General features: G+C 39.6%; 1 protein-coding gene across 6 annotated transcripts in view; it reads right to left on the bottom strand.

Moving 5' to 3' along the window:
• The window catches only part of neo1b (neogenin 1b), a 135,387-nt gene that overhangs the window by 44,528 nt on the left and 66,240 nt on the right, over positions 1-24,619 (bottom strand). For all 6 annotated transcript variants that reach the window (XM_084398006.1, XM_084398004.1, XM_084398008.1 and 3 more), the window contains exons 3-7: positions 23,229-23,504; positions 21,942-22,092; positions 9,905-10,041; positions 3,982-4,136; positions 1,200-1,320 (exon numbers count right to left, since the gene is read on the bottom strand). In XM_084398006.1, the coding sequence (XP_084254132.1) occupies positions 1,200-1,320; positions 3,982-4,136; positions 9,905-10,041; positions 21,942-22,092; positions 23,229-23,504 (840 nt within the window). The remainder of the gene's footprint in view (positions 1-1,199; positions 1,321-3,981; positions 4,137-9,904; positions 10,042-21,941; positions 22,093-23,228; positions 23,505-24,619) is intronic.

Here is a 24,619-nt window from a genome sequence, read left to right as displayed (position 1 = left end):
CAGGATATAATTTTTTGTCTAGTAATTTGAATGTTGTATTCGAAAGGAGATGCAAAGAAATGACACATTGCTGGGTGTTAGATTTACTTATTTGAGCCACTTATTTGCTTTAAAAAGTCTTTTAAAGTGTCAATGCACATCGTGCGACCAGAGATACTGCTTTACGGCAATCCTTCAGTCACTTTGGTGCTTTCACGCTCTGCACTTTCTTTTCTCTTGAGGCATCGACAACACAGCTGACACAGGTAAACACGCGTGCTAGAACAGTTTTTGTTTTGCTTGTTTCTGGTCCCGCTTCGGATGCCACGATGCCATCAAGCGGTATCTCTGGTCGTAATCAGTCCTTCACTGACCAATTAGCGTTCATTAGCAGAATGCTAGCGTGTTATGGGCAACAACAACTCAACCTGTAAGAAATCGAAAGGACATAAGTACTCGTTCATTCAACTTTCGACCTATAACCCATGTTGAACTTGCAAAACCTACAATCAAATCTGAGATTTCTCACCGGCAATCGGGTGAAAGAGACAAATTTAGCCGTCTAGCGCCATAGACTCCCATTCATTCTGCACTCATGGGCGATCGCCCCCAGTGGAACTCTGGTGCAACTACAACCAAAATTCGGTGCAATAGGACTTAATAGGGAGTGGGCAGGCTCTCCGTAGACGGGCTCTGGTAGGACTCATTTGTTCACCACACCGGCTCTGCCCACTGTGGGCTTCAAAAATGCTCCTCAGAAACCAACGGGTGACGTCACCGACACTACGTCCATATTTTTTTACAGTCTATGGTAGTAACGCGTCCACCCACAACACCCTCGCAACGAGTTTGAACGGGCAAATGCACTTCTATTTTATCCAGATCATGTAAATATGTAGATGTCACGTTTATGACATGCTGTAAAACAATCATAATCAAATAGAAAGCCACAAAAGCTTTTGGACTCATCCCCAGAAAGCATCACTGACGGACTGCTACGGCCCATCCAGTGATAATGATTTCTGTGTTTAACTCCTGTCAAAAGATCAATCGTTGAGTCTTTAGCCCATCACTAGAATAAACACTCGAGATCTGAAGGGATTTGGCTCTGAAGCTGGTCTGAGCTTTTCTGAACACGCTTAATGAAGACGAGGATTTCTGCAGAAACCATCAGGAAAACAGGCAGACACACACATATATGCAGTGTAAAGGGAGTTTACCTAAATCCAGTATGATGAGCTGAGCGCTGGCCTGGACGTTCCCGGCGGCGTTCTCCGCTAAACACTGATAAAAACCTTCATCTGACTTTACTAGACCCAAAACCTGCAGGTTATGCTGCTTCTGTGGACACACACACACACACACACACACACAACAAAACAGACCATTTCAGAAGAATGAACATCACTAACATGTTAAACACAACACAGTTTTGTTGTGTAATGAGTAATGGTGGCTGTCACTGGCACTTTCATGTACAGGGTTCAGACTGATGAGCCATTACTGTACACAACAAACCCATTCAGCTGCTCTTTACATGCATCTCGTGTTTATTTATTATTTATGGACAGACAATAACTAAAATCAGGATTTAAAACTGTATTCATATAGTTAATACTAATAATACTGATAATAATGAAAGAAGCAGAAAACCTAAATCAAATCAAATAAAAAATAAATAAATAAAAAAACCTAAATAAATAAATAAAATAAGGATTTAAAACTATTCTAACAGCTAAAAGGGGTTGGATGGTATCCATCCATCCATCCTTCTATCTGTCTGTCTGTCTGTCTGTCTGTCCATCTATCTATCTATCTATCTATCTATCTATCTATCTATCTATCTATCTATCTATCTATCTATCTATCTATCGTCTATCCATCTATCTATCTATCTATCTATCTATCTATCTATCTGTCTGTCTGTCTGTCTGTCTGTCTGTCTGTCTGTCTATCTATCTATCTATCTATCTATCTGTCTGTCTGTCTATCTATCTATCTATCTATCTATCTATCTATCTATCTGTCTGTCTATCTATCTATCCATCTATCCATCTGTCTATCCATCTATCTATCCATCTATCTATCTATCTATCTGTCTGTCTATCTATCTGTCCATCTATCTATCCGTCTATCTGTCTATCCATCTGTCTATCCGTCTTTCTGTCTGTCTGTCTATCTATCTATCCATCTATCCGTCTATCCATCTGTCTATCCGTCTTTCTGTCTGTCTATCTATCTATCTATCTATCTATCTATCTATCTATCTATCTATCTATCTATCTATCTATCCATCCATCCATCCATCCATCCATCCATCCATCCATCCATCCATCCATCCATCCATCCATCCATCCATCCTTCTATCTGTCTGTCTGTCTGTCTGTCTGTCTGTCTGTCTGTCTATCTATCTATCTATCTATCTATCTATCTATCTATCTATCTATCTATCCATCTTACTATCTATCCATCTATCCATCCGTCTATCCGTCTGTCTATCTGTCTGTCTGTCTGTCTGTCTGTCTGTCTGTCTGTCTATCTATCTATCTATCTATCTATCTATCTATCTATCTATCTATCTGTCTGTCTGTCTATCCATCTATCTATCTATCTATCCATCCATCCATCCATCCTTCTATCTATCTATCTATCTATCTATCTATCTGTCTGTCGGTCTTTCTATCTATCCATCTTACTATCTATCCGTCTATCCGTCTGTCTATCCGTCCGTCCGTCCGTCCGTCCGTCCGTCCGTCCGTCCGTCCGTCCGTCCGTCCGTCCGTCCGTCCGTCCGTCCGTCCGTCCGTCCGTCCGTCCATCCATCCATCCATCCATCCATCCATCCATCCATCCTTCTATCTGTCTGTCTATCTATCTATCTGTCTGTCTGTCTGTCTGTCTGTCTGTCTGTCTATCTATCTATCTATCTATCTATCTATCCATCTTACTATCTATCCATCTATCCATCCGTCTATCCGTCTGTCTGTCTGTCTGTCTGTCTGTCTGTCTGTCTGTCTATCCATCTATCTATCTATCTATCTATCTATCTATCTATCTATCTATCTATCTATCTGTCTGTCTATCTATCTATCCATCTATCGTCTATCCATCTATCTATCCGTCTATCTATCCATCTATCCGTCTGTCTATCCATCTATCTATCCGTCTATCTATCCGTCTATCTATCCATCTATCCGTCTATCTATCCATCTATCCGTCTGTCTATCCATCTATCCATTTGTCTATCCATCTATCCGTCTATCTATCTGTCTATCCGTCTATCTATCTATCCGTCTATCTATCTATCTATCTATCTATCTGTCTATCTGTCTATCCATCTATCTATCCGTCTATCCGTCTATCTATCTATCCGTCTATCTATCTATCTATCTATCTATCTATCTATCTATCTATCTATCTATCTGTCCGTCCGTCCGTCCTTCCATCCATCTATCCATCTATCCGTCTATCCATCCTTTTAAAACAGAGAGATGTGTAGTCTGCAGTGAGGAGACGGTCTAACGCACCACTATCCTGAAATAGTCACTGGGAATGACCGTGTCTATCTGTCTGTCTATCTATCTATCCATCTATCGTCTATCCATCTATCTATCCGTCTATCTATCCATCTATCCGTCTGTCTATCCATCTATCTATCCGTCTATCTATCCGTCTATCTATCCATCTATCCGTCTATCTATCCATCTATCCGTCTGTCTATCCATCTATCCATTTGTCTATCCATCTATCCGTCTATCTATCTGTCTATCCGTCTATCTATCTATCCGTCTATCTATCTATCTATCTATCTATCTGTCTATCTGTCTATCCATCTATCTATCCGTCTATCCGTCTATCTATCTATCCGTCTATCTATCTATCTATCTATCTATCTATCTGTCCGTCCGTCCGTCCTTCCATCCATCTATCCATCTATCCGTCTATCCATCCTTTTAAAACAGAGAGATGTGTAGTCTGCAGTGAGGAGACGGTCTAACGCACCACTATCCTGAAATAGTCACTGGGAATGACCGTGTCTCCGTCCTTCATCCATCTGACGGTGGGCGGCGGAGACCCGGTGATGTCACACTCAAAGATGATGTCCATCGACTCCTGGGCGTAAGTGTTGGAGGGTCTCGTCACGAACCGTGGAGGAACTAGAGGAAGAAAACCAATAAATGCAGGCATGAACTTGAGCGGAGGTCACAGGGTACATACGGATAAAAACAACAACAAAAGAGCAACATCCCACAGCTGGGATTCGTGCGAACAGGAACAGGTAGCGGCAGGTAAAGCGTGCTTCCTCTCATCTGCCTTTGTAGTTCCTATGGCAACCGCATCCGAGCTAGTTTGCGACCTCTCCTGATGTTTGTGTGCAGGTAATGGAGAATGCTCAGCTGGGAAGAACAGATGAAGAATACAGATACGCTAAAAATAACCAGAGTTTCAGACTCAGAGGTAGTTTTCTTATCGCCGTCTGACAAAAGTGCGTCAAGGATGACTGATTCTGTGTTTTTACGCCCAGCTTCACCTTCTAAAATCAACAAGAGACAAAGAAAATCAACAGCTCTCCATCTGCAGCTCTGTGCTGTCAGCAGAGAGAGATTCATTTCCTTGAACTCTGCTACGCTAACTATCTCTGGCAGTGACTGTTTGTGCTGTGATCTCATTTCTCTAAAGCACAAAATCACACTGTTCTTTCTCTCCAGCATCAGCCTTGGTAAATTATGCTGTTTTTAAACTTGAACTTGAGTGCGATCTCGCTTCCCCAGACGAGTTTCACTCCGGCTGTGTTCTCAATGGTATTACTGCGCAGTCCCCTAATAGTCGACAAGAATTTTAATTGGTCGGTTAGTCACAGAAAAAAAAAAAAAAACTCGTCAGGCAGGGACAGATAGTTACCATTCGTGTGGTAACGTCGTCAGAAAGAGTGGGAAGATTTCGAGAGGCTAAAGAAACGGGTGACATGCGGCCCCAAACATGACTTATTTAAAACATGCAAGGAAATGTTTCTTGAGCATCAAATCATCATATCAGAATGATTTCTGAAGGATCATGTGACACTGAAGACTGGAGTAATGATGCTGAAAATACAGCTTTAAATTTCAGGAATAAATTACACTTGAACAATATATTCACATAGAAAACAGCTATTTTAAATTGTAAATATATATCACAATATTACTGTTTTTATTGTATCAAATAAATGCAGCCTAGGTGACTTTCAAAAATATAACAATTCTTATGATTTTTTATTTTTACTCAGAACTTAATTTATATAAAATAATAATAATAATAGTAGAATATATAATACATTTTTATACATAAATTTAAGTTTATTAATATAGGTGGAGAGTTTTTTTTTTTTATAAATATTGCAAATGTAATATTGACAGAATGTGATGAGAATTGTATTTAATTGGAAGACAAAGTATAAAAAAAATAAAAAATCAATAAAGTAAATAAATACTTAAATATGTAGGACTGAAGTATGCATGACTGTGAAAGTAATACGCTTACAGATCGTCAGAGAACACACACCCTATTCCAGCACATCCTTTCCTTTTATGAGTAACTTTTAAAGTGTAACCCAAGCCAGTATTAACAACGGCTCTCTACAATCCTGCTAATCTGAGAGGGAATCCGGGGGAAAATCTCAGCATGTGAACCTCGGCTTTTAAAATAACCGCGCCACAAGAGTTATGAGTCACTTCACATGCAGTTATTAAGAGATTAAAATGTCAGTATTTAATAACCCCAACACGGGTTTCACAGCAGAGATAGGAAGAAACGTTCACTCCATAACTCTGGCACAGCTCTTATCTCAGAGAAAAGCTCTTAAAAACACCACAGTTTTATTTATTCGTCCAAAGTCACAGCCAAAGCCTTGCAAAAGATAGATGGATAACGACTCAAACACAAGAAATATCTCTTGGAAGAGGGGGGAAAAAAAATCATTGGCATTGAAAGTACAGCATAAATTATGAAAATAGCACAAGCACGCATGAAAGAAGGCTAAAAATATGAACCAAGTGAGTTAAGATCTGTGACATGCTGTCGATTTCCACAGAAAACTGGAAGTTCATTCACCTAGAAAAGATACACCACCAATAACACATTTTTAACCCAAAAAATCCTTTAGTAGGTCGTTTATGCGGTTGCACACACACGTACAGGAACCATCAAACATGCACCTGCATGAGTGTTTTTCAAAACATGCAACTTTACACACCTAAACGCCGTCCTCCCGAGGTGTGTGTGTGTGTGTGTGTGTTTCCGTCTGACACAAAGAGTGTTATTTTTACCCATCAGAACCGAAATCAGATTTCACGACTTCCCACGGGAGATTAAACTTCCTGAGCTCAGTCGCAAACCTTCCCATACGTGCGTCAATACCGGTGAAAGCGGCGAATGAAGCTAATGGAAAAACAGCAGAATGTGTCTGGATGGGCCGACCGCATCTATTCCGGCTCGGATCAGCAGGAGGGAGTGAAAACAACAGCTCGGATCAGGGAGGTGAAGAGATCACGAACACACACACACCCCGCCGCTGACGGCTTTATCTGACTTCACTCTTGATGTTATACTGCATTTAAAATCTCTCGCATCTCTGCTAGCACCAGTGTCTCACAAGAAAAAATAAACTCATTAGAAAATCCAATTATGGTATGGCTCAATTTCCAGAGTCAGATCAAAGATAGCCTCAGCTTCAGACCGTCTGCGCCAATCGGTTGGCGTTAGGGTTGATTTTAAATTTCTTCTATTTGCTTACAAGTGCTTAAATAACCTGTCTCCCCCCCTACCTCTATGAGTTTTCAGTGCAATACAATCCTTCCAGAGCTCTTAGATCAGGGACACACAAACTTTTTATCTATCCTTTGCTATTGCAGGCCATAAATTATGGAATAGTTTGCCATTTCAGGTTAGATCTGCATCTGACGTGTCAAGCTGAAAATCTACTTTTGCTCACTTGCTTTTGATAATCACGGTCACAATGTTTGGTGTGTATTTTACGAATGTTGTCTGTTTTCATTTTCTACTTTTCTACATGTCTCTTCCCCATGTCTGACGATGTTTTGTAAAGCACGTTGGTCAGCTTCGGCTGTATAAATTGTGCTATAGAAATAAACTTTGACTTGACTTGACAGTTCTCACAAGCTCAAGCTCCGATCTGACTTCCATGAGTCAGTTTTGATCAGTTTGCCAGGAAACAGTTTATAAAGGTTCAAGAAGCAGCAGTTGAACATCTTCCGCCTTTGGTTATTTTGGTCATTTACAGAATATCCCATAGAAAAGAATAAGAGATTTCCATAAACGCTGATTTAAAAAAAAAAAAAAAAAAAAAAAGGTGGTCATGAAGTAGTAAAAACTAACTAGGTGATTATTCTTATGGGCTGTAACGATTATGTCTCTGCAAATCTTTTTATCTGCCATTTTTCTTTGGAGAAATTGTTAAATTATGTGTAATGTGAGCAGTAACATGATTAAACTGCAGGGACTGCGAATCAGAATTGAGGAAAATGCTTTTTAACGTAATTAGTCGCTGGATTTGCAAAGTTTGGCCATTCATTTTATGAACAATATTCAGAGTTTTGTTTGCAGAACTACATTGGATTATACAGCGAATATTCTGCTTTACATATGTGAAATAACACCAAGATCTAGGGTTTGTTTCTTAGGGATCACCTGTAGTTTTGTTCTAGGTGTGAATAGAAACCCTTCCTGAATGTGCTCTCACCTTCATTCACATGAACATCTTAATTTATGAGCATGGAATAGAGAGTTGTGTTCAGGGTTTGACATTAAAACCCGCCAACACCCAAAATGTGTGTGTATTTCAGTGGCGTGTAACGCCGTGACTCCTACTAGCCACTTTGGCGGGTTGAATTTTATTTATAATATATGTGACCCTGGATCACAAAACCAGTCTTAAGTCGCACGGGTTTATTTGTGGCAATAGCCAACAAAACATTGTATGGGTCAAAATAATCGATTTTTCTTTTATGCCAAAAATCATCAGGATATTAAGTAAAGATCATGTTCCATGAAGATATTTAGTAAATTTCCCACCTTAAATATATAAAAAATGTATTTTTTTGAGTAGATGCAGCACAATCGCCAATAGAAATGGAGAACTTTAAAGGCGATTTTCTCAATATTTAGATTTTTCTGCACCCTCAGATTCCAGATTTTCAAATAGTTGTATCTCGACCAAATATTGTCATATCCTAACAAACCATACATCAATGGAGAGATTATGTATTCAGCTTTCAGATGAAAAAAAATACCCAAAAGACTGTTTTTGTGGTCCAGGATCACATATACATTTTTCAATTGTAGTCTTTTAAAAAGGCCTCTGAAATAACAAACTGAGTGCAATCCATTGGTTTTTATACATATCGATTCAGAAAAATCTGAAACGCTTCCATCGCTACACGATATCAGCTGTTCTTTCTCTCTCTCCGACAGCGAGTGACACACAAACCCGCCTCTCCTCACTCACTCGCTTCATTTGCTCTGGATGAATATTGTTGGTGTTAAAGGGCTTAAATTTCAGCGTGGGATTGCGCATATTGCGCATAATTTTACTCATTCCCGCAGATTTTGTGCTCAAACCCAAAGTGCGGCACATAAAGCCGCCTCCCAGTAAAAAATTTAGTAATTTTTTGCTGCTTATTGCGCTTAAACATTCAACTAAACACAAAATAATGTCAAAATGCCAGTCAAAACATAGTCAGTTATGTTTTAAGTGAACGTAAACCGTTGAGAAAGAAAACGCATGTGTAACAGTATAATGGATCAGTTCTTAAAGTGACAGCAGCCTAATAAACCTGCTGCCAAATTATGAGATAATATTAAAAATATCTATTTGGCAGTTTTTCCCTATGGTATCGATGTCAAAATTGTGGCCAGTGAAAATGCTGAGTGGCTTGTAACTTTGGAAAACCACGAGCCACAGCGGCTGGTGAACAAAAAAGTTCAAGTCAAGCCCGGGTTGTGTTATAAAATACTGTCGCTTTTTGGCTCTACCATCCATGTTATTCAAACCAATGTTGGGAAGGAACTAACTGAACACTACTAACTTACAGAAACAACATGTTTCAGAAGCTTGACAGATTTTAGTGTGAAGAAATATAGGAAAAAAATATTAGTACAAATACTAACACCACCATCACCTTGAACGCAATGCAAATGCTTTTACCCAAAGCGTCTGACAAATGCAAGAATGTAAATGTAATAATCAGTATTTAACCGTCAGGACGAACAGATATTTGACCACACACACATTGAGTCTCGTACATAAACCGTGAGAAAACCATGAAAAACCGTTGTATGTAAATCCTCAGATTCACTCCAATGCTACAGTGATGTCAGACGGTTTTACATAAGACCCGTTGTGCAATAATGTGTTTCTGTTTTTTTGCACATGAAGATTTCTGCAGCGCTTTTTGAATGAACTACCACTGTGTTGCATGTCAGGCTATTATTGTGGCATCATCTGCTTCCTATTTACTTGCGTCACATAAAAAAGAAGAAAAAAAAAAAAAACTGTGGTTGGTCCTGTCAAAATGATGGCTGTGAGTTTGAGTTGTGCATGCAATCACATATCGAGAGCAGACACGAAACATTGACTCTCCGAAAAATAAAACTGATGATCAGCCAAGAGATAAAAATACAAAAAAGCAAACATAAAAAATAAATAAATAAAAACAAAACAGCGCTTTGAAGTTCCTTCTCCGCAGAGGAAAACGCTGTCTAGACACGTCTGCGCTTCAAAAGCCTGAACAATGTTGCACATAATTACATACGGGGATGTTTAGCGCTGAACTGAATCATTCACAACTCAGATGATTCTCAGCAGGTTTGGTGAATCAATTCATCTAAGAGATTAATGTGTTTTCGTGAAGTTGCTCTTGACACGTACCGTGCACCGTGAGCTCCGCCTGGATCTCGCTGGTCATGTTGCCACTGTCCGTCTGGCAGACGTACACCCCAGCATCCTCTTCTGTCAGGTTGACGATCTGCAGGCTTCCCCCGCCAATCACAGCAAAACGCTCATGACTGGAACAAAAGAGATACAAGGAGATGAGGATGTGTTGAGATGTTGAGATGCCTTTTCCTTTCAGGAAACGTATTAGTCCTCAGGAATCTCGAGCCTGGCACAAGTCATGCTGAACAGAGATGGAATTAAAAACAGGATACAGTGTGGATTTCATTTCCTGTGGCTTTTCCTTTATGGCTTGACTGCATTGAAAGCAACTTTCCTGTAGTGGGATTTCTAGAGAAAAACAAACTAAGTGTTCCTGGTTCCTTCCCAATGATTCAGAGGCGAGTTAATGTAAGATGAGCCACCAACAGAAAGGAAAGAGGAGAGAAAATAGGAAGGATGAAGAGTCAGACCTCCTGCATGTCACTTTATTATACGAAAACCCCACTGAATTGTGAGTTTGACTAAGAATGGAGAGCAAACCATCCAGGAACGATGCCTTCCCACTTTCACATGACAAAATCCACCAGCTCACTCGTCAAGAAGTTTCTTCCAACACATCCGAGTGTCGAACTACAGCTCAAAGTGACAACGACAACGGCCTTCATTTAGGAGCAGGAACTGGTGGTATTCTTGTAGATATTGTGCCAATGCAGCAATTTCAAATAACACACACTCCTGTTCAAACGTTTGGGGTATGCATGTTTTTTTTAAATGAATTTTGTTGTTAAATTGATCAAAAATAAGAAGTGTTTCTTGAGCAGCAAATCATCATATTGCTGATGCTGAAAATTCAGCTTTGATCACAGGAATAAATTACATTTTAAAATGCATTCAAATAGAAAACAGTAATTTGAAATTGTAATAATATTTCACAATATTACTGTATTTTTGATCAAATAAATGCAGCCTTGATGAGCAGAAGACTCAAAAAGAGTCTACTTTTGATCGGTAAATTGTTGCATGAATGCAATGTAAAATGCAAATGTAAATTGTTGCATAAATTTGCATGTTTGAATGTTTTCTTTAAACATTGTGAGACCGTCTAACATCATCATAAGGATCCATAACCAATTAAGAACATTTTGACAACCTTTACATAACGTTAGCCAAACGTCTCGTAACTTGCTTTCCGTTCTCGAAGCACCCGATGACTCCAGCGGTGATGTATTTATCATCCCCAGCCTCTGTTAGTCTGCGGTGAGACAGCAGACGCCGCTCTGAGAACCCAATGAGAGATTCGTTAAACGCATGATATGACAGAAGTCAGACGATGCTGCGACCGTGAACGCTACGGGAAGACCCCGAGAGACCCGAGGAGGAGGAGGACGGGTCGTCGAAGGCCGGATAATTAAAAAAGAAATTAAAAACAAGACGAGTCTATAAAAGTACAAAGAGCCTCATTAATTGTCTTTTAGCACGACATTAAAACTCCAGAATGGAGGAGGGTAACAGAGCATGATGGGTAAAAAGTTTGTTTTTAAAAGAACAGTTCAGCATATTCTGACATTATTTACTCGTGTCACCACAAACCCGACAAATGGAGAACTTTCATGCAGATTTGGTAATGAACATGGGAACTATTTTTGTCATTTTATGGAAAAGAGTTTTGTTTTGTCGAAAAAAATAACATCATACATGTGCGGAAAAACATTATCAAACAATCTTTTTTGTGTGAACTATACCTTTAAACCACTGTAAGATCCTACTCATTCATATTTAAAATGGGTAATAAGTGCCCATTAAGTAATAAATATATCTTTCAAAGATCTGAGGTCACAAATTTAATTTAATATTCAACAATATTATTGATCTGCCTGCATTGACACCATTATACGAGAACTGAACTGAGCTGGACGATGACATCACAGCGGCTAGATATATAAATGAACTAAATTAATAACTTTTTTAAAACAAAAATGAAACATCACTGAACTTACTTAAGCTGTGACTGTGACTGTGTTTTCTTCTAGAAACAAACTTTGTTGCATTATTTTCTCAGTAAAGCTGCTTTGAAACAATCTGTATTGTCAAAAGTGCTGTATAAATAAAGGTGACTTGACCTGACTTGACAAAACCACAAACTTGACGACATCTGAAGCTAAAGCTAGACAGCTAAATCTTTAAATCCTAGTTGTTATAAGACATAGTTTCAATCAAATGTTATTCTCTTAAACGTTTATTCTCTTATTTTAGCAGTACCGCTTTAGGATTTATCATCCTCCATTTCCCAGAATTCCCCAGTTCAAAGGCCTGTTTAAATTGACTGTTGGGTCCCACTTTATATTAAGTGGCGTTAAGTACTATGTACTTACAGCAAAAAATAAGCACAATGTACTTATTGTGTTCATGTTGTATTGTAAAACACTTTTGCTGCTATTGAGGTGTGATACGGGTAAGGTTAGGGACAGGTGTGGTGGATTGGTTAGGTTTAAGGTGTAAGGGAAGGGTCAACTGTGTAATTACAAATGTAATTACATAAATGAATTACAGCTGTAATTACATGCAGGAATTTTTAAAATGTAAGTACAATGTAAAAACATGTAGTTACACAATAAGTACATTGTATAAAATTATTAATTTCAATGTAAGTACATAGTACTTAAAGCCACTTAATATAAAGTGGGACCGACTGTTGTTTGCTAACGCCGATCAGCCATTAAAAACAAAATCAATTTGCTTTTAATGTTTAAAACGCATGCAAACACTTCCAGGCTGTCGTATGTCATAAATATATTGAAGAAGAATGTATGATATTACTACTGAAAAAACAAACCACTTAAAGTATTGCACAAAGAGGGAGTGCTTGTTGAAAATGTACGCCCATTCATCCAACGCTGGACGCCTCAGACGGAGCGGCTTGCTTTTGCTGAACGTGCGCTTGTGTGCGACGCCTGACTGGATTTACAATATACTTATATTATAAATTCCCCCTTGCAAATACTCCAGCCTGATGTTAGTGTTGAGAGGAGGTCGAGCATCTGTCACCAACACAAACATCCATCTCACCGCGTCCCGTCTGGAATACGCAAAACTGCTCGGTCTCCGGCTGGTTTGATCCACGTCAGCGAGGACAAAAGGTGTTCTTGTCAGTGAAGCAAGTGATCCTCATTCATCCGAGGAATTCCTCCATGATCCGCTGGCTTTCTGTGAAGCACTAAACAGCATTCCGGCTCTAATCCCGAGACATGGTGTGATTTAAACGCGAGATAAGACACAAGATGATCTGGGTCTACTTTAGGGCTGCACGATATTGAAGAAAGATGCGATAACTCATTAAATAATGCGATATGCGGTACGATAATGCTTAAAGTGTGTAAAATAAACTTCAATTAGCGTTCAAATGCATTTAAAATGATATAACCTACATGTGTTTCACACTCTTTTTGTGACAAGAAAACATCCCTACAGCTTCTGAAAGTGAACATCAGTGTTTTACTGAAACATAAGAAGTGTTATTTTAACATCAGTGGGGTTCAGGGTTTCAGGTTATCCTACATTAGGGTTATTAAACAACAGAAACTGAATAATCAAATGTAAAAATAAAACACTGCTTAGTCTTCACTGTATGAATTAAACATATACTGACTCTTATTAAAGCTACAAAAGTTATTCAGCCAAGAGCAGCGAGTGATTTTCTCTTCGTATTTTGTTCATGACCCCAGTTATTGCAAGCCGTTGCGATATGCATATCGCGATATATACATTTGCAATATTTCGATATATTGTGCAGCCCTAGTCTACTTCTGTCACTGATCTACCACCAGCTTTCTGTTCATATCCAGACACTCTTTAAATGATTAAACGCACTGAGAAACTGGCCTCAGATCAGTGCAACGGCGCTCGAACCGTTTATCTGACCTCTCTTAAAAAGACTGGACTTGAGGAACTGGCCTCTGAATGAGTGTTTATGCGTGGTGTGTAATGAATGAGCGCCTGAGCTGATAAGGAGGTGATTTGTTTACTCAGTTCCTGCGAGCCATTCGACAACCTTCAGATTAGAGTTACAACAACATGCCAGAGAAGCAAACAATGGAGGAGGGCGAAGAATGTGACTTATTCAACACTGGTTCTCCATACTGGAATCTTAAAGCCTCTAAACACACAAGTTTTCAAGATGATGAGCTCTTAGTCTTCACTCTTGGCGTCCTTCTATCTTTAAAGCTTAGTTCACGCAATAACAAAAAAAAGCCATTATTTACTCTCCCCTCGTTTCACACTGCTCTTTATTTAATTCTTTTTTACATAAAAAAAAAAAAAAGAAGAATATTTTTAAGGAATTATTACACAGTTCTATATAATTTTCAAGTCACCAACGAATTTCATTGAACAAACCAGCAAACGAAAACTCAAAATGCACTGTTCCAAATTATTATGCACAACAGAGTTTATACACAACATTTTATAGGTTGTAAAGGATGTTGAATTTGCAGCATTGGGAGGTCATATTTACTGAAATCAAAAGCTATTTCAATCAAGCACATCTTAACAGGGCAAGTTACATGTTAACATATCACCCCTTCTCTGATATCACCTTCACAATTCTTGCATCCATTGAACTTGTTGTGAGTTTATGGAGAGTTTCTGCTTGAATTTCTTCCTCCCAGAGCTGCTGTTTTGATGCGAACTGCCTCCCACCCTCATAGATCTTTAGCTTGAGGACGCTCCAAAGGTTCTCAACAGGGTTGACCATGAGTGTCTCTCCTGTTATTCCCATAGCAGCCAATGGCACAGAGGTATTCTTTGCAGCATGAGACGGTGCATTGTCATGCATGAAGATGATTTTGCTACGGAAGGCACGGCTCTTGTTTTTTTAGTTAATTAGTCAATTAGTTCACAATACAGCTGCACGGCTCCTCAAAGGGAAGCGTAAATGTGAACACATTACACCAGTTTTGATCTCGCTTCATTGGCTACCAGTTAAATATAGAAGTGATTTTAAAGTTTTGTTATTTGTTTTTAAGTCTTTGCAGAAGCAGGCTCCACAGTACCTATCTGAACTATTATATCTGCCCATACAGTCAAGATCACTAAGATCTTGTTTACTAAAATACTACTAATTTTACTAATTTACTATCTGTCCCTAGAACTAGACTTAAAAATAGGGGTGATCGTGCTTTAGCGGTCATCTGCCCTAAGCTATGGAATAGCCTACCAGCTTACATCAGATCCACCCAAACCTTGTCAATTTTTAAATCAAATTTGAAAACATTTTTTTGTTCAATAGCTTTTAATATATCTTGATTTTTTTTTGTGATTTAAAAAAAAAATGTTTTCTATCTGATTGTTTGTCTTCTAGGCCTTGTAAAGCTGCACTTTGGTCAACACCAGTTGTTTTTAAACGTGCTAAACAAATAAAATTGTATTGTATTTGTACCATGGAAGAAAGTGGTCATTTTCACACCTTCAGGGACCCTAAAGGGGCCTACCAGCTTTCCCCCCTTGACTTGAAACATGACTCTGCCACCTCCTTGCTGACGTCGCGGCCTTATTGGGACCACCAACCATCCACTACTCCATCCATCTGGACCATCCACCAACCATCCACTACTCCATCCATCTGGACCATCCACCAACCATCCATTACTCCATCCATCTGGTCCAACCATCCACTACTCCATCCATCTGGACCATCCACTACTCCATCCATCTGGTCCATCCACCAACCATCCACTACTCCATACACCTGGTCCATCCACCAACCATCCACTACTCCATCCATCTGGACCATCCACCAACCATCCACTACTCCATCCACCTGGTCCTTCCACCAACCATCCACTACTCCATCCATCTGGACCAACCATCCACTACTCCATCCATCTGGACCAACCATCCACTACTCCATCCATCTGGACCATCCACCAACCATCCACTACTCCATCCATCTGGACCAACCATCCACTACTCCATCCACCAACCATCCACTACTCCATCCATCTGGTCCATCCACCAACCATCCACTACTCCATCCATCTGGACCATCCACCAACCATCCACTACTCCATCCATCTGGACCATCCACCAACCATCCACTACTCCATCCATCTGGACCAACCATCCACTACTCCATTCACCAACCATCCACTACTCCATCCATCTGGTCCATCCACCAACCATCCACTACTCCATCCATCTGGACCATCCACCAACCATCCACTACTCCATCCATCTGGACCAACCAGGGTTGCACGGCACTCATCAGTAAACAAGACTGTTTGAACATGAGTCTTCATGTATTTCTGGGCCCACTGCAAGCGTTCCTGCTTGTGAGCATTGGTTCGGGGTGGCCGAATAGTAGGTTATGCACAACCGCAAGGATCCCACACCTTGAGGTTCACGGGACTCCAGAGGCACCAGTAGCTTCAGATACCCGTTTGCTGCTTTGTTATGGCATTTTAGCAGCTGCTCTTTTAATCCGATGAATTTGTCTGGCAGTAACCTTCCTCATTATGCCTTTATCTGCACCAACCCGTCTGTGCTCTGAATCAGACACAAATCTCTTCACAGTCCGATGATCACGCTTAAATATCTAATGTTTTCATACCTTGTTCAAGGCATTGCACTATTTGATGCTTTTCGGCAGCAGAGAGATCTTTTTTTCTTTCCCGTATTGCTTGAAACCTGTGGCCTGCTTAATAACGTGGAACATCCTTCTTAAAGGGACACTTCACCCATTTGCATTAAGCTTTGTATTGTTAGAAACCCAGTCATATATTATAATAAATGTGGATTTTTCATCCATTTTTCCCTGAGATGGGAGAAATAAGGATTTAAGTGTTTTACTTCCTGCTTATTATGACGTAAAAATCATCATTTTGCGTCATAATAAGCAGGAAGTCACATTTCATTGAAAAGTGTAGAGACTACAGACACTCGTTCCTCATCTTTCCCAGGGGGCGGGAACCGCTCACGCTACAGATCAGTGGGTGGGACTTGACTTTCTGAAAACTAAAAGCAATATCCTCCATCTTGTTTGGAAGCTAAGCTAACAGGCGCTGTGGAGACAGATGTAAAGTTATGACAATAGCGGAGGAGAGTGCTCAATATGATATAGAGGAAGAGGATTTCAGAAGTCTGATGCTTGAATCAGGTGTTTGTGGCTACCTTTACAAGCCGCATTAAAGCGAAGAGCAGCCGAGGCAGAAGACCTGCCTGCCGCGGACGAGGAGCCCGGACTGGCTCGGGTTAGGGCGGACTGGTGGCGCCGGTGATCTCACTATGCAACTACGAACCGCTACGAACACAGAGATAGAGTCCGACTGTGGCAAAGAATTTCAACAATGACAACTTCTCCTGGATGAAATCTCTGAATCAGACGAGGACACGGACGTTTGTGTTGTGAATCAGACGAGGACACGGACGTTTGTGTTGTGAACTATCCTAGTTTCGCACCGCATCTGACTAAACATCCAGGTAACGTTACAATGCAATAATTCACCACTTCGAAAGAAATACAAATGAAGAGTAATTCACTAATGAGTTCGCCAACTAACTAGACATTTTGTGTGAAATTAATTTCAAGCTCTGGTGGTAGCTAGCCTTGTAGACGGAAGAGTTATTTCTCTTAGGCAGATATGCGCTTTCTGGATTAGTGGGAGTGGCTTGCGCAGCTGTGCAATGTGGTGCATTGTGGGAGTTGGTGTCTTTCATACAAATGCGTCCTGAAGTTACTTTCTTTCTTTCCTCGGCCAAGAAGGCACCAAATTCAAAATTAATTTTACATTTCGACTACATATATGACCCACTTTCAATAAAGATCAATGTTCCCATGGGTGAAGTGTCCCTTTAAGTAGTTCTCCTTTAATTGGGCTCACCTGGCAAACTAATTATCACAGGTGTCGGATATTGATTTCAGTGATCCAAAGAGCCCGGAGACACAATACCATCCATGAGTTTGAGTAAAAAAACTAATGCTGCGTCCCAATTCGCCTACTTATACTACGCCCTAAAAGTATGTACTCTTTTTGTGAAGAAAAAGTACATACTTTTGAGTGTGTAGCAAAAGAGTAGGCAAGCATTGGGACATACTACTTCGACATCTTAACGGACAGATCTGTCGCGTGCCTCCTGTCACCGTAAACTGCCCTGTCAATCATTTGGTCACAGTTAAAATCCTCCATTCAATCTAATTTAATTTCCTACCGTTTCGAAGAGAAATGTAGTTGCACGTTCATCTGCCAGTCGTGGGTCTTTCATGCGGAGACTCTCCTCATGTGTTTGCACTTCGGATTCTGACCGGAAATAGTAGACCATCCGGGTATCTTTGGACCACTCATTTCAACATACTACGATTTGGGATGTACTAATTCTATTTTCGAATACTATTTAGGACGGATAGTATGCGAATTGGGACGCACCATAAATATTCAAATGTTTATGACACTTAGTTCCAATTTGCATAATAATTTGGAACGCGGTGTATAATGTACAGTATGAAAAACAGATATTCATTTTGAGATTTGCTAAACATTACTTTTAACTGTGTTTTTAAAGTATTTAGATGATGGGACATTAAATGTAAAAATAGAAGAAATGCATAATTAAATAGACAATATCAGTGATGTATATATCCAATATGGACCTATAATGTAAAAAAAAAAAAAAAAAAAAAGACATTTGTTCATGAATCACAACCTAAATTTTTATCTGTCTGATACATAAAGCTATTATATAACTATAATAGCCATGCAAAGATCCTATATTAATGCTTGGTCTGAAACACATTTATATATATATATATATATATATATATATTCCTTTAAAATAATTTCGATCAAACTCTAAACCAGATCTCCTATGAGAGGAAGAGTAATCAAGTCCATTTTCACTCATAATGGGGCTTTTACCAGAGTAAGCACTAAAACCCCACAGGGAAAAAATGAAACTCTGAAGGGAAGATTTGGATCTCACACACACACACACACACACACACACACACACACACACACACACACACACACACAGTAGTGTAGTGTAGAGATGTTGTCTGAGCCATGATAGACTCTGTCTGTCCCTCTGAGGGACTGGGCATTGTGGGTAATATGACATTATTAGAATGTATCCAGCATCAGGAATACATTACATCGCCCGAAGACCATGAGAGAAGCAATTACGCCGTAAATAGAGTCTGTCAGCAATCATCAGTCCTGCACAGACAACCGGCAAAGAACCGCAATTAGACATTTAGCCGCTTTCAATCGACAGCGCAAACTGACATCAAGCCTCATCGGAGAGACACAGCACACGAGCTGAAGGGGGTAGTTAGCGCCTTAAACAGGTCATGATTAGTCTGCTCAGATCCATGATACCATCAATTCAATCTTTATGGAAAGCATTGTTTCAAATTACGGTGGGCGGGATCCAAACGGCGAGGATGCATTACAACAGACAGCAGCAGAACAGAGCAGAATCTCAATGAAAATCCTATGAAGACGATGGCTCTGGTCCAATCACTAATCAGCTGCTTACGTACACAGCATATTAATGCACCACTGCCACGCTCTTCATTAAAACCCTCTAGACACGAAACGATGCTGCACAAATCCTCGCATCCAGGACCATTACATACATTCACTTTCATTCCCCCTTCAAACCATCTCAAACCACTTTCCCTCTACAATTCCCAAATTGTATTCCAAAATAAAATATATAAAAGAAAGAGAAACATCATTAATTTTGCATGGGCCGCAGCAGGGATTGAGCTGTATCCCCAATCTTATTAGGGCAGCAACTGTCTGAAAAGAGGCCGAGCGTTTGTCACCCATTGGCAAATCTAGAGGCTTTTTCCTAACGTGATCTTACATACAATACCTACAAAATACTCCAATCTGATTAGGGTCAGTCTTTTGTTTTCTTCAGGAAAAAGGAATATGAAAACTAGATTTGAAACCACTGTGTAAAACTCCCTGTGGTGGGTCACTGGCAGGGCATCGGTGTTATTATTCTCAATTAAAACTGAGACAATGTTTTCATTAACTGAAATCAAGTTGAAATTAAATTAAATATTGGATGATGAAAAACTTTAATGGCTGAGATTTAAATTTCTTAAGTAATGGGATAACCTTTCACAGGTGAGTGTGTTGGTTTGTTGGTTTATTAACTCAATAATACAGGTTTTTAAACTATGGAAACTTTTTAATGTCATGTTAGCTGACGCCTTCGTCTTGTTGTATTGTGTTAGTTTAGCAATTATAATGTTTGGGTCTACATAACAGCACGTGACATTTGTTAGTTAATCATAACTATGGTTGCAGACACACAAGCCCTGTTTATCGGATCACAAGTAGATGACACTAAATACAGGTGTAAATAGGGTCTAAAACATTTTGAGCTTGTCCACTTTCGACACTTCCAGAGGGAGTTGAAAACACATTCGACCGGATTGCTTTCGTAGTGTAAACGCTCATGTGGTCGAATGTGTTCAAACAGCCACAGAAGACCGTCTTCTCTCCGTCTACTGATCTAATGCGTGACATTATGGGAAGAGACGGGATTTAAACTGTATCGGCTGAAGACCCAAGTTTGATTTGAAGATAAAAAATGTACCAAGCACAATGTTCTCTCTCCATTCCTGATTTCTAACACACACTCACAGCGTTCGGCTGGTCTTGTGTCTGTCAGAGCAGAAACTAAAGCTGATGCTCTCCGTATGCGTTTCCGTCGTCTCCGGACGCGTTCATATGTAATTTGCACAAGCTTATTTTGTCCATTAGATCGAAAGAACTGAAAAAGTTCATACATTAACTCACCCTTAGACCCTCCCCTTGAAAAAATAAGGACGGAAGTGGTTGAAAGTGGACAAAAGAGACGGATTAAAACACCAGGTGTAAACGGGAATGTGTCTCCCTCGTCTACTTGTGATCCGATCGACTAAAACGCATCTCAATACCAGGAGTAAACAGGGCCACGGTCAACATGCTCTGGATGTTTTAAATGGCAAAGTTTAATATTTAGAGTTAAAGATTTGAACAAACCCCTAACACTAAGGAAGCTCAAAAGTAATAGTGATGTTTAGTGGCAAGAGTGCTATTAATCTGAGCGACTGTATGTTGCAGACATCCGTCAGCTCTGCGGTTGACCTTGAAAATGTTGTGCATTTGGATACAGGTTATCAGCATCTATGCAAGAACACGATAATCCTAGTGTTAGGGAGTAAAACACAGCGGGTTAAGAAATGAAAAGAGACAAAGTGGCAATAAAAAGCATGTAATCGCTTTTGTCCATGTCCACAATGCAAACATTCCCAACCCCACCGCTGAAATCGCATCAGGGTAAATATTCCAGCACACAGGGCGTGATAATGAATGATAGAGCGCTGGACCCCTGACAGCCGATTTACATGCCGTGACAATTCAGTCCTTTCTACATTATTCATGTCCAACCCGATGACAACAGCCAAACCTCCCCTGGAAAACAGAGGAGAGAGGACTATACCAGCAATCCTGCAAACTATTCAAAGCAATTTACAGTAAAAGGCGTGCGTGACTTTAGATGAAGCCGTGCTCCAGTTAAGAGCATCATAACTATGCCGCGCACATACGAAATTACACAATGGCCACGTGTGAACGCCGCACGCCTCTATAATATCCATTCACACAGGCGTCAGTAATTGCCTCCGGCGGATAATAAGGATATTTTACGCTGAGGAATTTGGACAGACGTTGAATAGTCGATAGCGCGATTAAGAGCGACTGAATGGATTCTTTTTGTGTGCTGATCCGCAGTGAGTTTGCTTTAGTATGCCGAGCCACACCGAGGAAGAGTGTGACTGAACGACGCTGGATCTGAGGAGGAGAGACTGCAGTGCTCTAGTGTACCTGTATGCATTTCTCACACACAACCAAGGATTCAGCAGGGAAATGAAAGATTCTCCGAGCCAACATGACACACTTTTCATTTATTTGCGTTTGTTTGAAGGGTTCTGTCAGTCAGACAGCGGAGGAGTGCAAAGACACGGTTCTGATGCACTTACCCTTCGTCAATCGACCGGTCGTTAAACGTCCAGCGAATCACGGGTACCGGGTATCCCTTCATGACGCATGGCAACAGCACGCTCTCCCCGACAACCTTCACAACAGCAACCGGGCCTTGGAGAGTCTCTAGTTTTTCTTCAACACCCGAATCTGCGAAGATACAAAGACACACACACACGGGATTGTACAAACACCTATCAAGTAAATTCCCGATTCAATCAATAAAATAATAACAGTAGGCCAATCATATTAATGATTGTTTTACTTCATAATACTAATAATTTATTATTGCTACTATTTTTTATATTGTTAGTGTAAGCGTACAATGTTGCTGTTTGAGCATAAAAGAGATTACAAAGCTCAAAGTCTCCACTCCAAAGGGAGATATTTTATTCAACAGAATCCACTTTCCAAGAACTACAACGAACGGCTCGTTTGGACTACAACACGATTTTTCCGGATCTTATGAAGTCATAATGTTACTCGTTTAAATAACAGTGTTGACAAAGAGACACTGTTTTGTCCACCCTGTTTTCAAAGCTCATTTGTTTGACCTTCCTAAGGCTGATGAACTTAATTTATTTTGAACATTAAAACCCAAACGTTTATCTGTGTGTACAGCACATTTTATGGAGAACAGCTTGTTTTCTGTTGCTTTTGTAAGACTGTTACTCTGCTCCTAGGAAAATTAGCCATGGTTTTGTGATCTCTGTTTGTTTACTCTCTGCACCTGGAAAACAACACAAGTCGACACCATTATGACTAAAAGTTTACTGTTTCCTACTAAAGCAAGTCGGTATTTGACACTGGCAAGCGTATCCATAGCAGACTGGTGGGAGTGGCCATGGACGGTGTGATGGATTTAAAAATAAATAAATAGTAAACTGTATTTTAACCTAATAATAATTCTAATAACTAACATTTATTTTTCTTGCATTAATATGCTTTTGAAACCTAAATGTTTCCAAACACTTTGGTCAAAGTCAGTCAGTGTGTGTTAGTGAATCATGTCCGAATATAACAAAAGGGGAAATGAAACAGATATCTAAATATATAAACTAAACAAAGTAACAAAGTAATCAAGAAATCCAAAATTTTGCTTTGAAGGGTTTGCTGAATTATGCATATGAAGAACCAATAATATTATAGGAAAATTATGTAATGTATTAAGTCACCATGCTCTTATTCTATAAAAACTGTTGAATTCTTTTTGCTGGTGGGATTCTCTCTGAAACTGATCCTCCGGCCGTTACAATCACACCACATTGCCTGTCTGGCATCTGTACCTGCAGACACCTGTAGTTCAGCCTCCTCGGTGGTTTTTGGCGGCCCCAGAGCATCTATTGTGCAGCGGTAGAGTCCAGCGTCGGTCTGGGAGGCGTTGCTGATGACCAGAGCTCCACTGGGAAGCTGTATTACTCTGGCGTCCAGTTCCACGAGCCGACCGTCCCTCTCCCAGCGTGTGAACGGGACGAGCTCCTCCGTCACCTCACAGCTCAGCATCTCAGAGCCGCCCATGCGCACAGATACGCCCTCCGGCTGACTGAGGAACCGCGGAAGTCCTGCGAGAACGGATGAGATGCGTTACATTACTACAGTAAAGCTCATTTAATCTCTACAGTGATGGAATGAAAAAATGTAAGCAAGAACAATTCAAACAACGAACCCTGAGGAGCTACAGATGGAGATTAGATGCGTTGCTAACTCTGGAGAAATTAAGTAAATAACACTAATGGTCTTGTCATACCAATTAGCAAATAAACTTAGGAGACGAGCAGGCATTAAGCATGTTTGAACAGCACAGCGGAGGGTCTGTTTGCTATCATATTCCACTCGTTTTATTAATACTCTGATTAATGCGTCCAAATTAATTAAAGAGGAAAATTTCAATGTAGAGGAATGAATTTGTGTCCGAATTTCAATCATCTGGTTAACCCACCAACTTGTTAATTTAATTTAAACACAATTTATTCAAACCTCTAAAATAAGGAAGAAACGAATAGTGTTAAAAGAAAAATTATATTCATTGACCCTCAAGCTTATTAGGTGAGGTTAAAACTGAAAGAAAACTGCATTAATATTCATGACTGAAGCAAGGATTTGCATATTAAAACAAAACTAGAAAACCGCTAATCAAACCTGCATAACACAATGCTCAATAAAAAAACATCCAATCCTAAATAATATTAACATTTATGTATTCCTATATTTTACAAACTACAAAATACACACACACACACACACACAGACAAAAAGTTTTAGATTTTTTTTTTTTTGAGAATAACAGACAAATACACACTCAATGCTAAATATTAATGTTCATAAGTGATTTAAATGTAAAAAAAAAAAAATACATATTCATATAACTACACACACGACTTTCAAATTGTAATATTTTTGCTTTTTTTTACTTTATTTTCTAAATGACGAGGTTAAAATTTTTTTGCAAACGAACAAAAATCAAATAAAAAAATACTCATTTCGCAAAAGAGTGCACTAAATGTTTCACATTTCATTTAAAAGGAAAACCAAAACTCTTTGTGCCATTAATTGCTTTGAAACTCGCTAAATAATCGACATCAAAAGATTACACAAATAAACAGTTCAGAAGCACCACTGAGAATTCTTAAGAGACTCATCAATAAGATGAACGTGAAACTTATTTTTCTCTTTAATC

Source organism: Rutilus rutilus, assembly GCF_951802725.1.
Source record: "Rutilus rutilus genome assembly, chromosome: 23".
NCBI classification, from domain to species: domain Eukaryota; kingdom Metazoa; phylum Chordata; class Actinopteri; order Cypriniformes; family Leuciscidae; genus Rutilus; species Rutilus rutilus.
Note: the sequence above shows the minus strand (reverse complement) of the source record. Positions and strands in the feature narration are given on the sequence as shown.